Source organism: Sciurus carolinensis, chromosome 3, assembly GCF_902686445.1.
Source record: "Sciurus carolinensis chromosome 3, mSciCar1.2, whole genome shotgun sequence".
NCBI classification, from domain to species: domain Eukaryota; kingdom Metazoa; phylum Chordata; class Mammalia; order Rodentia; family Sciuridae; genus Sciurus; species Sciurus carolinensis.
In genome coordinates this window covers 20272024-20287832 of record NC_062215.1, presented here as the reverse complement: position 1 = coordinate 20287832, position 15809 = coordinate 20272024, and the positions used below count along the sequence as shown (strand labels likewise).

The window sequence follows — 15809 nt, the reverse complement described above, 5'->3', positions numbered from 1 at the left end:
TTGTTCCTGTGTGGCCTATGCTGTACGTTTTAGCCTGAGACCACAACTCTGCTCCCTTCTCTGCCTACTCTAGGGGTCTGACCACCCCTAGAACAGTATCGATGCTTCTCAGAGGGCTAAAGAACTAGGTGAGGGGGCACCATGAACGCAAGGGCTTGAGGTCTTGAGAAAAGAAGGGGCAGGACTCACGGTGGGTGGGGGCCCATAGGCTGAGCAGAGCTGAGCTCTAGGCCTCTCTTTTATCCGCCGCTCCTATGAGCAATTTTGAAGCTGGCATCTGAGGGCCAGTTCCAAGGTGATTGTCAACCCTCCTGGGGCCAAGGCATCTGAGAGCCAGGAGGAAAGTCCATCCTCCCCTGGCCTCTTCCCAGAGACCAGCAGGTGGCACCATCCAACTGCCGCTATGGCCTGAGTGTAAGGAAGGCTGGTGGGGAGGAGAGAGGACCAGCTTTCCTCCCCGTAGACCTCCTGGTGCCCAGCTGTGGTTAGTCCAGGAGGTGAGGCTGGGGCCCTGGACTCAGGAACATGCTGCTCCCTTGGGTGTGGGGTGGGGGAGTAAGGAACCGTGGGCGGGTTCTTTCAGAACTCAAAGCAGGGTGGGGGGCAGGGGCTTACAGCCTGCCCCAGGGAGGTGCAGGGGCCCAGAGCAGACAGGTTGACGGGGTAGAGGGCTGGGGGTGGAGGGAGGCAGGCGCCACTACCCGCCTCAGCCACACTATCTCTGGTTGCATCTCTGCAGGGGAAGTGCAGTATCTCACACTGGCTCTGTCTTCATGGCACTGGGGCTGTGAGTAGGGGGAGGGGGTGCTGATGCAGAGCAGGCACTGGTGTTGGTGGCCTTTTCCTGAATTATCGCCACTGACTATCCAGGGGCCCCACAGCAACCAGCCAGTGAGATGTCTGTGTGTTGTTCCCACTGAGTGAACTGAAGAAAAGGCGATAATGGGCAACTGTAGCCAAAGGCCTGGGAGGGGACCTACACCCCAACCCCCCTTTAAGTAGCTTATCGGACCCCAGACAGGACACAGCAGCTTTGGGAGGGAGGAGGGAAGAGAGGAGGGAAAGGGCTGCTCTGACACCTTTGTGTCACTGGACGATGACCCCGTGCTCCTGGGTTACCCCTCACCTGGAGGCTAGTGGCTAACATAAGATGGGAGGCCGGGCATCACCTCAGGAATGAGAGGTGAAGGGACTCTCAGACCTGGAGCTGGGGCCTCTTCTTCCCAAGGTCCTCTTGCTCCTGCCTCAGCTGGTCCTGTGTGGAAGACCCCTCCAGACAGAAGCAGGGCAGAGGGAGCCTCCGCCAGCCATAAACGGAGTTCTATCAGACGGTTCCTATATAATTTTTATTTCTGGAAGTTAAAGTAGATACAGCAATATACAAAAAAACAAACAACAACAAAAAAACCTACAATAATATAAATTTTTACACTAGGAAGTATACATTGGAATTCGAATGCAGTGGCTAGGACAGCAGCTTACAAACCACGGGAATCCCTTGGCTTGGCTGGGGATGGGCAGGGGACAATAGATGAAAAGTGGGCAGACCCTGCGGACTGTTCTTTGAAGGGGGGGCCAGACCAAGCCTCAGCTCCTGTCAGAATGTTGCTATAATCAGTTAAAGCCAGATACACATGCTACCTAACGCCATGAACTTTATAATACCCGTTCAAGAGAAGCCCAAGCCCTTGCCCTAGGTCCCTAGGGATTAAACCCAGAGGTAAGCCCCAGCCTCACCTTTCTACCTATCTCAGTTTATGAGTTCAGCTTATTGTGTACTAAAGAGTGTTACTGGAGAAGGGAAAGCTTCCTACACAAATAACCGTCTTGAGACCAGAGGACACAGGTGGTCAAGGCAAGCCCCATTTGTCCTCACCCTCTTAATCCAGGCTATAGTTAATCTGGGTCTAACAAATAGAATTCTAGGTACTCTGGTCAACTGAGACAAGGCAGTTTTGAGTTACCAAGTCCTCCTGTTCAGAGAAGGCCCATGTCACCCCTGCTAAGAGTTCTAAACTGCACAGCGGAGGTGAGCTGACAGCCTGAGTCAGGCAGGGCGAGAGGATGGCCACAGCAGGTGCAGGCTGCCTCACCAGGGCGTCGAAGGGAGCAGTCACCAGCACCAGGCCAGGTGTGCACCCCTCACAGGAGGGCCAGACCTTGACTTTATCAGTCAGACTTTGCCCCATGTTAACAAGTGAGGAAGGGCTACAGGTGCCTTTGGATGTCACCAAGAAACTGGGGGAAGAACCATATTCCCTGAGCTCAATTAGACACCGTGTTGGGGACAGAAGTCTGAGTCATGTTCAGCCTGTATCTCTCTCTCTCTCTCTCTCTCTCTCTCTCTGTCTCTTTTGTCTCCTGAGGTTCTGAGACCAGAATTCCTAAAACAAATGGGACAGGGAACCTTTAGATAGGGAAGGAGCTGTGCCACTAGCAGGGTTCTGTGGGAAAGGAAGCCAGACGGATCCTAGGCCTGATAAGGAACACGCGGGAACAAGCTGGCTCTGAAACAGGGGCCAAGGTCCAAGGAGAAAGAGAACCAGGGTTGTCCGGCCCTCTCCCGACCTTACCCGCTAGCAGGCTAACACTCCAAGGAAAATAAAACTGTTTAGAAAAAGAGTCTGGGATGTTTAGTTCTCCTTGACCTTCCCAGTTCAAAACCAAAGGCCAAGCCACAGCTTCAGATGTCTGTTAAGGGTTTGCTCTGAAACCCATTTCAGGGTTTATATAAATTATCAGCCTGAAGATAGCTGAACACTTAAAGCACCAAGGAGGCCATTAACTGAGTCGTCTTAAATGCAGAAAGGCTATGCTGCTACAGTGTGTTTTGCCCTTTAATTATTATTATTATTTTTTTTATTTAAAAAGAAACCTAGGGGCTTAGATAGTCCTATCTTCTATTTGGACGTTAGCAAGGTTAAAAGTGCAATGCCAGGAGTACGCAGCTACAGGCAGCCTGTGGCATTAGCTCACAGAAATGGGCAGAAGGATGCCGCTGGCACCAGGAGGCACTTGTGTAACAACAAATGACAATAAGCTGCTGAGAAAGAGGGCAGGGGAACAAAAGAATACAAGATATTTCCATTTTCTTCTGCTGGCCACCCCCTCCCATGCCCTCCATCATGGTCTAGAGAAGGTTCTTCTTTACATTTAGATAAAAGCACATCACCCACACTCACTCATTTCTCTATTTTAAAAAGTGCCCAGATTGCTCAAAGATAGCAGAAGTAGGAGATTAAAAAAAAAAAAAAAAAAATCTGGAACCACAAAGGAGTTTCAGATGCTCTGGGGTTTGGCTGCTTAAGGGGCGGTGGAACAGGGGTAGGTGCCTCAGTCACATCTCTGCAGCTTCCGTTCTCAGCTCCTCACATGGGGGAGGTAGCGCACTCCGAGGTCAACTCCATGTCAAACGTGAGGGACTCTGTAGAGATAGACAGAAAATGCTGGTTCAGCCACCTGACCCTGAAGCTGGCAGGGCACACCCCGCCTCCCCAGCCCTTCAGGGGACAGGGCTTAGGTTACCATGCTAATCAGTCTTCTGCCCCTTCAGGCCCCAAGACAGGGTCAGAAAAGTCAGCTTTCACCCCATCCCTACAGGGCCCTGCCCTCTGGAAGGGATCAGTTGCTTTCCTACCTGACTCTCCATGTTCAAGAAGATCTAAACATGGCAGTCATAGCCACTTGTGACTACCAAGTGCCTGAAATGTGACTAGTCCAAATCAAGGTGTGCTGTAGTTGTCAAAAGCCCACATTTCGAAGACTCAGAATGGAAAAAATGCAAGAATACTAAATTTTTTCTTACATGTTGAAATGACAGTACATCAGATTTACTGGGTTAAATAAAATACATTGTAAAAATTAACTTCATCTGTTTCTTTTTATTGTCTTTAATGGGGCTACTAGGAAATTTACATTTATATTCATGGTGTGCATTCTGTTTCTACTGAAGAGCTCTAGAAACTCCTCCTACCTATGTGGTGACAGGCTCTGAACACATGAACATCACATAAAGAGGGCCAACATGCCTCATAGGGACAAAGCCAGAGCACCAAATACTCACCAAACTGCCCTCCTGCTGAGGGCTCAGCACCTTCACCATTATTTCCAAACTGCATCAATGAATCTAAAGTGCGGGGGGACATCGGCAGGTCAATGGTATTGCTGCAGGTCGTTCTGTAGGAAATGGGGAGCGGCAGGAGGGGAAAGGGCCGGGTTGACAAGACACAATGGAGGAAAAAAAAAAAAGAACAAAACACACACACACAAGCCATCAAACTCTGGTCTCCAACAGAAAAATAAAAGCTCAAGCTTTTTAAACACACAAGGTCACTCTGAGTACTAAACACAGCCCAGGAGCTTCCAACCCTTCACGGGATAACTCTCACCCGGTGTCCTCCCTATTCCTGGGGGATAACTGAGGACATCAGAAATGAAGGCAACATTTGGGAAAGGAAGCCACTTACGGTGTCACACAGATAAACTTGGTCTTCAAGTATGGGGCAGCACCTGAGGAAAAGAAAACTGGGCTTACTGATGATGAGCTATGTGAACAGGGTACAAGGAAGCTATCGGCCTCACCATGGCAGTCACCATGGCAGACACGAAACTCCATCCTTACACAGATTTCTGGAAACCTCCGTCTGACCCTGGGGGTTGCCCTCCCTCAGCGTGTACTATTTGATGTCCTAGGCACTTGCAGTCTGAAGTTCAATTCTTTACACGAGGTCTTCCTGAGCTGTAGAGACTGTGACATACCCTGTCTCACCTGAGCCTATACTAATGCCAACCTTGTGTTCAGTCTTTCTCTAGATTATGTGAAATTCAACTGTCTCCATGTGGTTTAAGGACTCTCTTCTGGCCTGTCATATCTCTTAGATAATTTCTCTGCCTGCAGGAACCAACTCTATGTAGACTTGGCATGGTTTTCTGCCCAGATACCAATACCACCCAGTCTTTATTTCTATTCCTACTAGCACTATAATCTTCCTCTAACACACTTTTCTTTCTTCCTTCCTTCCTTTCATTCTTCCTGTACTGGGGATTGAACCCAGTGGTGCTCTACCACTCTGCTACATCCCCAGCTCTTTTTTTTTTAATTTTGAGACATGATCTTGGTAAACTGTTGAGAGCCTTGTTAAATTGCTGAGGCTGGCCTTGAACTTGCCACCCTCCTGCCTCAGTCCCCAAAGCTGTTGGGATTATAGGCATGTGCCACCACACCAGGCTTCTCACACACTTTCCTAAGAGGACATAGTAATCTCCCAGTAATCTTCCAAACGAAAAGCAGCCTGTATATACAGGGGAGATGTCATTGTGGTGCGTGCAGTACAACTGATCCAACTAGAAGTCAGAAGACTAGAGGGCCCTGGTACATCTTCAATAGCTAAGAGTCCTAGGACAAGGCACTTTCTCAAGTAGAGGAGAAGAAGAAGGTGCCGATTGTCTATAATCCCCATCATTTGTAATTCTTAGTCTATAAATAGAAATGTGAGATTAGAATCAATGAATTTTGGATGCTGAATGCTTGCACTGAGAAGTCAAGGAGGCCTGGAGACCCTGGCATGAAATCTTGAGGATTCAGGTGAACAAATCACACAGGAGGCAAGGAGCAGGGTGTGTGGGTCAAGAAAAGCACAGACACACGGGTGGGATGAATAGAGAAACTGAGGGATCAGAATGCATGATGACAGTCTGAGGGAAGGCACTGGGGGGTGGCCTGTAGATGGCCATCCAAGTTTATTTGTTGACCAAGAAATAGATTAATTCAGTATAGAATCCAAAGGAACTATGGAGGCAGAGCTCTGGTGTCTTATAAATTCAAATCTTTTTGGTTCAGACCTGAGAAGAGCTGACACCCTAGATAGGAAAGGATTTCATTCTCCAGTGATCTCGAGAACTGAGGAAAACAGCTTCACCCTAAGATGGAACTGGGGAAGCCAAGAACCAACACCCAATAAAGAAGAAAAAGCTTATTTATGTGTGGCACTATACAAGTTTGTGAATGTACTTTATCTAATTTATAGGTGGTTCAGAATCCTTCCTTCAGGCCAAAAGAAGATACTGTGTGGGATTCTGGTGGAGAAGTAAGGAGGAGGGATGAGACCTGGAAAGAGGATCTATCTCTGAGAGACTTTCATACCATAATGCTCTCAAGATGGAAAAAGAGGAAATGGTCATAGGTTCACCTCCCCAAAGAGGTCCATTTGAACATTCATGTCCCCTCACCACAATTATACCAAGCCCTCAGTTCAAGCTCCTGTGCTCACTCATGAGGCAAGCAAATCTTGGGTAGTTAGTTTCTTTATTGTGATTAGTGCCTTGTCCCCAAGGAATGTCTCCTGGCAGGAAAGGATCTGCCTTCCAGCCCACTGGATGGATGGAGATGGAGGATGCAGCCTCAGACTGGGAGCTGGGATCTTGAAAACAAAATTAGCCCAAAGGACCAGCACTTAGACCTCAATGTCCTGTGCAGAAAGAACAAAGGGGAGTGTGAGAGAGGTTGATAAGCAGATCTCCTAACTGAAGCACAAGGTGGAAAGAGAGATAAGGGGCAGACAGGAAGTGAAAGCTAAACTCTTCCACAGCATGAACTGAGTTCAGTACCAGAACAAAGGGAAAAGGAAAGTCAACTGTCAACGAGCTCAAATTCCCTCCTCCAAGTCTCACTGCCCCGCTACACTGAAAAATCCTTAGAGGGAATTCCTGTAAAAGGGTGGAAGAGCAACCAGTGGGGTTGTGCATGTGTGCGCTATGTGGACAAAACCAGGATTTAAAAAAAAAATTTTTTTTTAGTTGTAGACAAGACACAATACCTTTATTTTATTTATTCATTTTATGTGGTGCTGAGGATGGAACCCAGTGCCTCACACGTGTGAGAAAATCGCTCTACCACTGAGCCACGATCCCAACCCCAAAAACAGTTTTTTAAAAAGCAACTGAGACAAGGAAGTCAACACCAAAGGATTACTTTAAAGAGCCCTCTGTTGGCTCTACAATTAGGAAACATTAAATAAAGGGCTGGGGGGGCTGGGGAGATAGCTCAGTTGGTAGAGTGCTTGCTTTGTAAGCACAAGGCCCTGAGTTCAATCCTCAGCAGCCAAAAAAATAAAAAATAAAAAAATAAAGGGCTGGGGGTGTGGCTCAGTGGTGGAGCACCTGCCCAGTAAGTGTAAAGCTTGGGGTCAGTTCCCAGTACCGAATGAATGAATGATGAATGAATGAATAATATAAAGATTTGGCAAATAGGGATGCCTCATCAGAATGTGGACAGAGACCAGAGAGTCAAAGCAGTAAGTACTAAATGGGAACAGACCAGAGGACTCTACCTCTATGCTGGGGACAGCCCCAGAGATTACAGACTAATTTATATTTAACTTTTAGAATATATATGCTCTTGTACATTAAGAGATATCTCATTTTCAACAGCTGCTCATTCTAAATACCAATTTCACACCCCTCTCACCAGTGTTTGTCCCTCCTACAAACCTGACACTCCCCACTCAGCTGTAAACCATGCTGCAAGACACTAACAACCATCTCTTCCAGCAAGCCCTCCTTCAGCTCATCTGACAGTGGCTGTGCATTTAGTGATGGTAAAAGAAAGCACACCAGACTCAAGGCCGAGTCTCAACTCTCCAGGCATCTACTAGATAAGAAGTACCAGCAAATTCCTCTCATTTTCTCTTTTCCATGTTCTAGGCGGGTGCACATGCGCCTGAGACAGAGACTGCTGACTCTGATCCTACCCTTCCCTTGAATCCTTAGTCACCCCAAAAAGTACTCACTACAAAATTATTTCCTATAAAGAGGAATAAAGATTCCCCAAAGTTATTTGGACATTTGCCTGTCTATCCTCTAAGAACCTTACAGTTTCCCACTTAACCCTAGAAATAAGTGCCATAAATGTGGAAAATCAACAACTACCTGGGTCAGCTTCAGGATGCTCCTGGCTTTCTGGCCGACAATACTTTCCAAATGCCTCCTCCTTAGGAATGTCGGGGTAGAGATAGACTAGTGGAGACACCAGGATATTGGTAGCATCCATGATTTTATAACCCATGATGATTTCAGCAAATGACATGTTGTTCAGTTGCTGCTTGGTATATGGTTCCACCGACTGGATCTGGGTCTTTCCTAATGGAATTTGGGAAGAAAAGATAATGAAACCTATTGCTGGTAATCTCAGAGAAAATGACTTTTCCTTAAGGAGGAAAGAGTTATGCCAGCCCAGAGTCTGACACCCTGAATACCCATCCAGTTTCCTGGCACGTGTAAATGTTGGGGTTGGCTCTCCCCACCTCCTTTTTTTCTTTTGTGATATTGGGGAGTGAATCCAGGGGTGCTTTACCACTGAGCTACGTCCCCAGTCCTTTTTTAAAAAAATTATTGTTTTTTATTTTTAGACAGGGTCTCAGTAAGTTGCTAAGGCTGATCTCAAACTTTTGATCCTCCTGTCTCAGCCTCCTGCGTAGCTGAGGTCACGTATGTACCACCATGCCTGGCTCAGGCCGATTTTGGGAGAGGTATCTAGTTGGGCCCCAGGCAACAAGCTTGCATAAGAAATATTAATAGGGTAGGTAATAAAGGAGATGGAATAAAGAATAAAATTTAAATCATAATTTCTAGATAGATATCAGACACTGGAGCAAGCAAATTGGCAAAGCAATTCTTTAGCTGGGAGAATTTAGAGAGAAGTTAATCCTTTAAAAAGTATGAGCAGGGGAGGCAAGTTTGAGGCTATTTCTGACCTCTAGGGGGCAGTAGGTGCTTGGAACTAGTAGCAGCCAGAAGGTGGCCAGGGGTGGGGTAAGCAGAGTCAGGCTTACCACTGATGTCCTTTTCCACCCAAGTGAAGGTGACTCCTCCTTCTTTGCTGCTTTCACTGAATCTCAGCAGGAAGGTGCCTGGGGGCTTGGTGCTTAGGATGGCCCGCTCCCGCTCCTTACTGATGAAGCCCATTATGTACCTAGAGACAAAGAGGGACAACAACATTGTTACAGGGCATCCCCAGCCACTGGCTTGCTGAGAAAGTCTGTGACGTGTTCACCCTGGAGCCCTCTGCCAGACAGGAGTTTCAACCTACCCTTCATTCCAAAGGGCCAAGATGTACTTCTTCACAAGGTCAATGATATTGTCTAGCCAGACCCAGAAGGAGAAGCCCTTGCCAGCCATGTTTTCCTAGAGAAAAGAACAATAGGAAAGCCAAGTCTACCACCATCCAGACTTTTCCTTCCTGGGGCACAGTACACCTCCAAACCCTCCCAGCCCATCTCCCCTTCAGCAGGTCCCACTGGCTGCTGGAATAAGAGTTCAGACCTTTAGGCTTTGTGTCCTCAACTACTCACAGATGAGCACTCCACTCCCAAGAGGCGACCACTTACTTTGCAAAATTTAGCCCATGTGATCTGACACCCTGAATAGTTCACACCGGGTCCTAAAGAAAAAAAAAAGTACAAAAGTTTCAGCTTTGTTCAAGATCTTATTTCTCAAAAGAGAATGCACATATATTTGTCCCACGATGGGCCATGAACCACTGGCTTTCACGTATGTGAAGGCAGACATTGTGTGTACATGCCTCTGTACATATGTGCACAACACACACATGCAAACACGTATACTCAAACCTGTCACTAGATCTCCACACCTGAGCTGCCATTTAGCCCAGCAGAGGGAAGGTGATATATGGAGCCCCCTTGCTCTTCCTAGCCAGGGGTGGTGATCCTGGGGACCAGGCATACAGTAACAAGCTGATAGCTAGGATTATAAGGTTATATTTTTTGACAGAACAGGATAAAGCTACTTCTAGTCTAGATAAGCCAAAAAGTATTCTACTTAAGTTTTTTTAAGGGGAGAAAAATTAAAAACCAGCCTGTGGTTTACTGAAGAGATAGATGGGGAATGTCAAGCCTTTACTTCCATCTTCTAACACACACTTAAAGTATCTTCTAAGGTTAGACAGAGTACTTCCCTGGAAGGGCGAAGGAGACAGCCACCAAGAGAAAAGAAATCTTCCTCCCACCTCATAAAAACGATCACCAGGATGCAAACTTCCTCGGTGCCCTGACTTTCCAACCTGGCACCTGCATAGTGCCTTGCTCAAGGCAGACCCTCAGGAGACTGCCTGAAGGAACAGCTCCCAAGCCAGAGTCCTTGTCTGAGGAGGCAGAAGGGAGAACAGGTAAAAGGTGGACCTAAGAGTTTCTCTGCCAGCGTAGTCAACTGCTCGATGCTCAGGCCTCGCTTTGTGGTGGAGGAGAACTGCCAGCTCAGCACCTCAGCCACTTGATCCCAGGTTCCAATTGGGGGCTTGGTGAAAAAGTTCACGTTCTATTGAAAAAGAACATATTTGCTCATTTAGATGAGAGGGCAGTGCTAATGACCTGCCCCAGGTACCAAGAAGTCACAAGAGAACGTGGTTCCTGAGAGGATGGGGCACTAACCTTGGGGTTGTTGGTCAGCATGTTATACCACAGGATTGACGCCCAGGCATTTGGCATCTGACAGATGTTGGAAATCACCACAACCGGCAAGGAGTGGGTCTGTGGAGTATGTGGGGGATAAGTTAGGGAGGCAGAGGGGTTTTCATGGCTTCCAAAACCTCTTCACCTATACTTCCCAGGTTTGGAGTAAAACAATGTGCCAGAAACCACACCTGCTAATGCTTCCGGGCAAGGAGCATGACTGAGTCAGCCCCACGCTCAGAGGGAAAGCATGCCGAACACAGGCCGCAGGACTGGCTGAACACAACCAGCAACTTGTACAATCCGACTGGCTCAAAGCCTGATTCGAGCCCCCAGATTTCCCTTTTTTTTTCTTTTCTTTTTTTAAAGGAAGAAAGATGCATTTTGGTTCATGATTTCATTTTATTTATTTATTTATTTATTTTTATGTGGTGCTAAGGAACAAACCCAGCGCCCACACATGTGAGGTGAGCACCCCACTACTGAGCTATAACCCCAGCCCCAGATTCCCCATTTATAAGACCTAGAAAAGACATTCTCCAAAAACCCAAGAATCTACGTTTTTCTCATAAAACACAGAAGACTCAGAAATCAAAGCCTAGGATTCCTGCTTTTCCTGGTCTAATTTAATTTAGAAATCCAGAGGGCTTGGAAAAGAATGCAAATGCCCTGATTTTCTGCATGCTCAAAACAGTGGTTGCTAAGGATTTTGCCCAAACTTTATAGAGTTGACCCTAATCATTTTCTGAATACACATTCTTATATCAAGTCTGCCAAAAGCCAAGTATTCACATGTTTTCTAAGCACTCAAGCAAAATTTTATTCTTGGATGGGATATCAAGGATCTGTTGGAGAAAAATAACCAATAAATACATAAACAAACACAGTGCTTAGCAGACAGCCATCATTCCACCTTCTCCAGTCATAAAAGCTCACTAGATGTTCTTGTCCTGAGTCACCCCGCATGTGGGGCCATCCCAATTCTGCTGAACTTACCTCTAGGTCAATCTTGAGGCCTTGGTGATACACCTCAGTCTCAAAGGTGATCAGGTGCAGCTCCTCGGTCACAATCAGGGAGGCCTACAATAGCAAGAAAGAAGAGAGAAGGGAACTTGGTACCAACAGCCAGTCTTAGAAAGTGACATGCCACAGCCTCACTACACTAAAAAGGGTGAGCCAACAGATGGCCAGACAAACTGCCAGAGACACACACTGAGCACGCGCTCTCCTCAACACGAAGCCCTCCTGATGCTGTCCTTCGACCTGATCTTTTACTCAGATTTTTATTATAATATGACCAGATCAAACAGGCCACTTATAAAAGGTGTAAGGCACAAAAAGCAACAAAACAATGAACACTCACGCCAGGAGTGGTGGTGCACGCCTGCAATCTCAGTGACTCGGGAGGCTGAGACATAAGGATCTCAAGTTTAAGACGAGGCTTGTGCAACTTAGGGAGACTCCAAATAAAAATTAAAAAGGGGTGAGGATATAGCTCAGTGGTGGAGAGCTGCAGGCTCAATCCCTATACTTAAAAAAAAAAAAAAATCTGTGAATCTGCCATCCAGTTTGTTTATCGGATTTTCTTTTCCTTCCTTTCTTCATCTTTTGTTGTTGTTGTTGTTGTGCTGGAGATCAAATCCAGGGCCTCATGCATCCTCTACCACTGAACTACATGAACTACACCCCAAGGCCTACGATCCAGTTTAAAAGATCATTACCACTGAAATTTTGTGGATGCCTTTCCTCAACTGCAGCTCTTTCCCTCTTCCTGTAGAAGTAACCACCATTTTATTTTTGGCTTTATCATTTCCTAGCTTTCCTTTACAGTTTATTTACTTCTCTAAACAATCCGTGTATTGTTTAGTTTGAGATGTTTGTGCACTTCAGATAGATTGAATCCTACTCTGTATTCTTTTGTGTCTCACTTTACACTCAATGTGAAATTTGTTGTGGGCACCTGCAATTTATTCCTTTTCACAGCTATATAGTGTTCCATTGTAGGACTATACCACAAATCATTTCTCCATTATAATGTTAATGAGTACTTATTCGGGTGCATTTAGAGCTTAAAATCAGGTTGTGCCGATATTTTGTAAGTCTCCTGCTACTTTAATGTTGAATCCTGGGAATACCTCTGCTGGCTTATAGGGTATAGTTTTTTGTTTGTTTTGTTTTGTAAGAGTCAGAATCTCACTGTGTTGCCTGGGTGGGCCTCAAACTCCAGGGCTCAAGTGATCTTCCTGTCCCAGGCTCCTGAAGGAGAATAGCAACCTGATTTTTTGTCTGTTTGTTTTTTTTCTGGGGATTGGACCCAGGAGCACTCTGCCACTGAGTTATATCCCCAGTCTTTTTTATTTTTCACTTTGAGACAGGGTATAACTAAGTTGCTAAAGCTGGCCTCAGACTTATGATCCTCTTGCCTCAGCCTCCCGAACTGCTGTGACTACAGGCATGCACCACCATGCCCAGCAGCAACCTTAGTTTGAACAAGAATTACCAATGAATTCTCAGAAATTGAATTACATTTTTTTTTCTTTTTTCTTTTTGGTGCAGGGTCCTTGAACTTGCTAAATTTATGCTTTTTAATCACTAAGCAACATCCCCAGTCCTTTGAATTTATTTTTAAAATACTCATTTTCTGATTATGAAGGTAATACTTTCATTTTAAAATGCAAATATTACAGTTAATATCAAATAGCCTTGTCTATTAACAGTACCACTAATACATGAGCACTGTGGGTATATATTTCTCCAGATGTTTTATTTTTGTTTCTTTGAGACAGGCTCTCTCTAAGTTACTCAGGGTTGTCTATACTCCTGGACTCAAGCAATCAATCTTCCTGCTTTGGTCTCCTAAGTAGCTGGAATTACAAACATGGGTAACCACGCCTGGCTTCATAAGTTTTAAACATATATGAATACACGTAAATCAGTGTAGTGTGTTTTTTTTTTTTAAATGTACTACTCAAATTATTTTACATCTTGCTTTTTCTTTCTTTCCCCCCGCCCACTACTGGGGATCAAACCCAGGGCTCATGCATGCTAGGCAAACAATCTACCCTGAGCTACATCTGCAGCTCAGAGTGTTGCAATTTTTAAAAAATATTAAAAACTAGTTTTTGGTCATATGAATCTTATTTTTTTTTAAAGTTTTTTGTTTTGTTTTGTTTTGTTTTGTTTTTGCGGTACTGGGGATCAAACTTAGGGACTTGTGATTGCGAGGCAAGCACTCTACCAGCTGAGCTATCTCCCCAGTCCTAAAGGTTTATTCTTAACACTAAGAATCCATTAATCTGAATCAACGGCAGGCAAAAAATAAATAAGAAGAATAAAGACAAGTTTTGTTCTTTTTTAAAAAGTTTAACTCAGATTTGTTACATTTATACCCTCTATTCCATCTCATTCAGAAAAAGAGGTCAGTAAAAATGGAGCCAGCTGGCAAAAGTTGGAAGTTAATCTGGAAAGCCCCATGCAAGGTGGGAAAGCTTCCCTCCTACCAAATGGGTGTGGATAACAACTCAGCAGGGGACTTCCCACTTCTGAATGAGGCGCTAACTCCCCAGACACGTGGAGAAATGCTCCAAACCATGGAACTCCATAGGTATGGGCCTTCTGAACACCTCAGATTGGCCCACAGTGACTTTTCTGAATAACAACAGCTGAAATAACAGGTTAAAGCCTCTAATTCTGGGCAGTAAGAGGATTCTCTCTCTTTCTCTCACTCAAAAAAACCCCTCCTGGTCGGTTTTCATACCCAACAAAACTTACATCACAATTGGCACGGCCCCCATTCCCACATCTTTGCTCCCTCAGCGTCTGTAAGAAAAGAAAAAGTCACAAGAGGCTGTCCCAGACCTTTAGTTGGCCAGAGGCCCTTTGTGAAGGGGGTCAGGACCTCCTCCCACATACCAAGTGCTTGAATTCTGCAGAGAGGCTGCCGTTGTTGGACTCTTCCATGTTCATCACTTTTGTGTTTGTGCCCAGAATGTTAAATTTCCGGGATCTGAATCACAGGAGAAAAACCAACCACACGGTTGAATGAGAGGCCACAGAATAAAGTTAGATTAAACAAAACAAAAAGGAAGCTTCCAGGCTGAACTTACCCTCTGAGAGCTGCAACATCCCCAGAGTCTCTGTTAAGAACACAGATTGAGGTTAATGAGAGGACCCGCATTTCTTCAAAGAGCCTACTCTGACCACTTGTTATTTACATGGGTGGAAAACTACATGCTCCTGGAAAATTCTTTAAACTATTTAGTTACATTTCAGATATGAAACATAAAACCCTGTACATGCTTAAGTAATAGACACTCCAGAGGAATGCTGGTCTTTACATTCATCAGAACACAACATGCCCACAGCCCATAGGCCTAGGGGTGAGGACATGATCCACTTGTTTCAATCAGATATAAGGAAGATAATTCTATCCTAGGCTGGACTTATATTCTATAAGCTCCAGTCGAACATAAGCAAGAAAACATGTGACCTTAACTGCTGCAAGCAGCCACATAGCAACCCAGAAGGGAAACTTGGAGGACAGGTGATGCTTAATGATGGCAGAGAACAGAGACAAAAGATCCTGAGTCCTGGAGGACTTCTATGAGTCATTGATGTCATCATCATTAGGAACTTGCTCAAACTCTGCATTTCCAGTTATACTGGGTTGCAAATTTCCTAATTTAAGCCACACTGGGTTTTCTGTAAAGGTTTGCTGTTACCTGCAACTCAGAGCAAGTACCTTCTTTGAGACAGCTGGATATATTCTTCCAGTGTGATCACTCTCTTTTAACTCTGCTTTTGAAAATATCACTTTTTTATATAGTCACATTTCTCAGTCTTCCCTTTTTTAATTTGGGTGCCATTTTAGAAGTTCTTCTCCATTGTTATATTCCTCTACACTTATAGAATTAATAATAGATAGTTTGTTAAAGAGTACATTCTACGTGTGTTTACAGGAGAAAACATTAATTTTAAACCATTCATAAGACTTCTTTACATACAACACATTCTATTTATTTATTAATTTATTTTGGTACTGGGGATTGAACCCAGAGGCACTTAAGCACTGAGTCACATCCCCAGCTCATTTTTACACATTAGAGACAGGGTCTTGCTGAGGTGCTTAGAGCCTTGCTAAGTTGCTGAGGCTAGCTTTGAACTCGCAATCCTCCTGCCTCAGCCTCCCAAGCAGCTGGGATTATAGGCGTGTGCCACTGTGCAGGCTATCTATTTATTTATTTTAGTCCTGATGATTAAACCCAGGGCCTTGAGCATGCCAAATAAGTGCTTTATCGCTGAGGTAGATTCTCAGTCACCATACATCACATTTTAGAACATAATAGT

General features: G+C 45.1%; 1 protein-coding gene across 6 annotated transcripts in view; it reads right to left on the bottom strand.

Moving 5' to 3' along the window:
- Window positions 1-1327: 1327 nt before the first annotated feature.
- Stat3 (signal transducer and activator of transcription 3) overlaps window positions 1328-15809 on the bottom strand; it is a 60480-nt gene continuing 45998 nt past the window's right edge. For 3 of the 6 annotated variants that reach the window (XM_047542877.1, XM_047542879.1, XM_047542880.1), the window contains 13 exons: window positions 14570-14599; window positions 14376-14469; window positions 14235-14282; window positions 11460-11543; window positions 10443-10541; window positions 10194-10329; window positions 9384-9436; window positions 9086-9180; window positions 8829-8968; window positions 7924-8136; window positions 4467-4509; window positions 4064-4176; window positions 1328-3424 (listed from right to left, as the gene is read on the bottom strand). In XM_047542877.1, coding sequence (XP_047398833.1) covers window positions 3369-3424; window positions 4064-4176; window positions 4467-4509; window positions 7924-8136; window positions 8829-8968; window positions 9086-9180; window positions 9384-9436; window positions 10194-10329; window positions 10443-10541; window positions 11460-11543; window positions 14235-14282; window positions 14376-14469; window positions 14570-14599 — 1204 coding nt within the window. In that variant the 3' untranslated portion in view covers window positions 1328-3368. The remainder of the gene's footprint in view (window positions 3425-4063; window positions 4177-4466; window positions 4510-7923; window positions 8137-8828; window positions 8969-9085; window positions 9181-9383; window positions 9437-10193; window positions 10330-10442; window positions 10542-11459; window positions 11544-14234; window positions 14283-14375; window positions 14470-14569; window positions 14600-15809) is intronic. The other 3 variants (XM_047542881.1, XM_047542878.1, XM_047542882.1) reach the window with 3 other exon arrangements.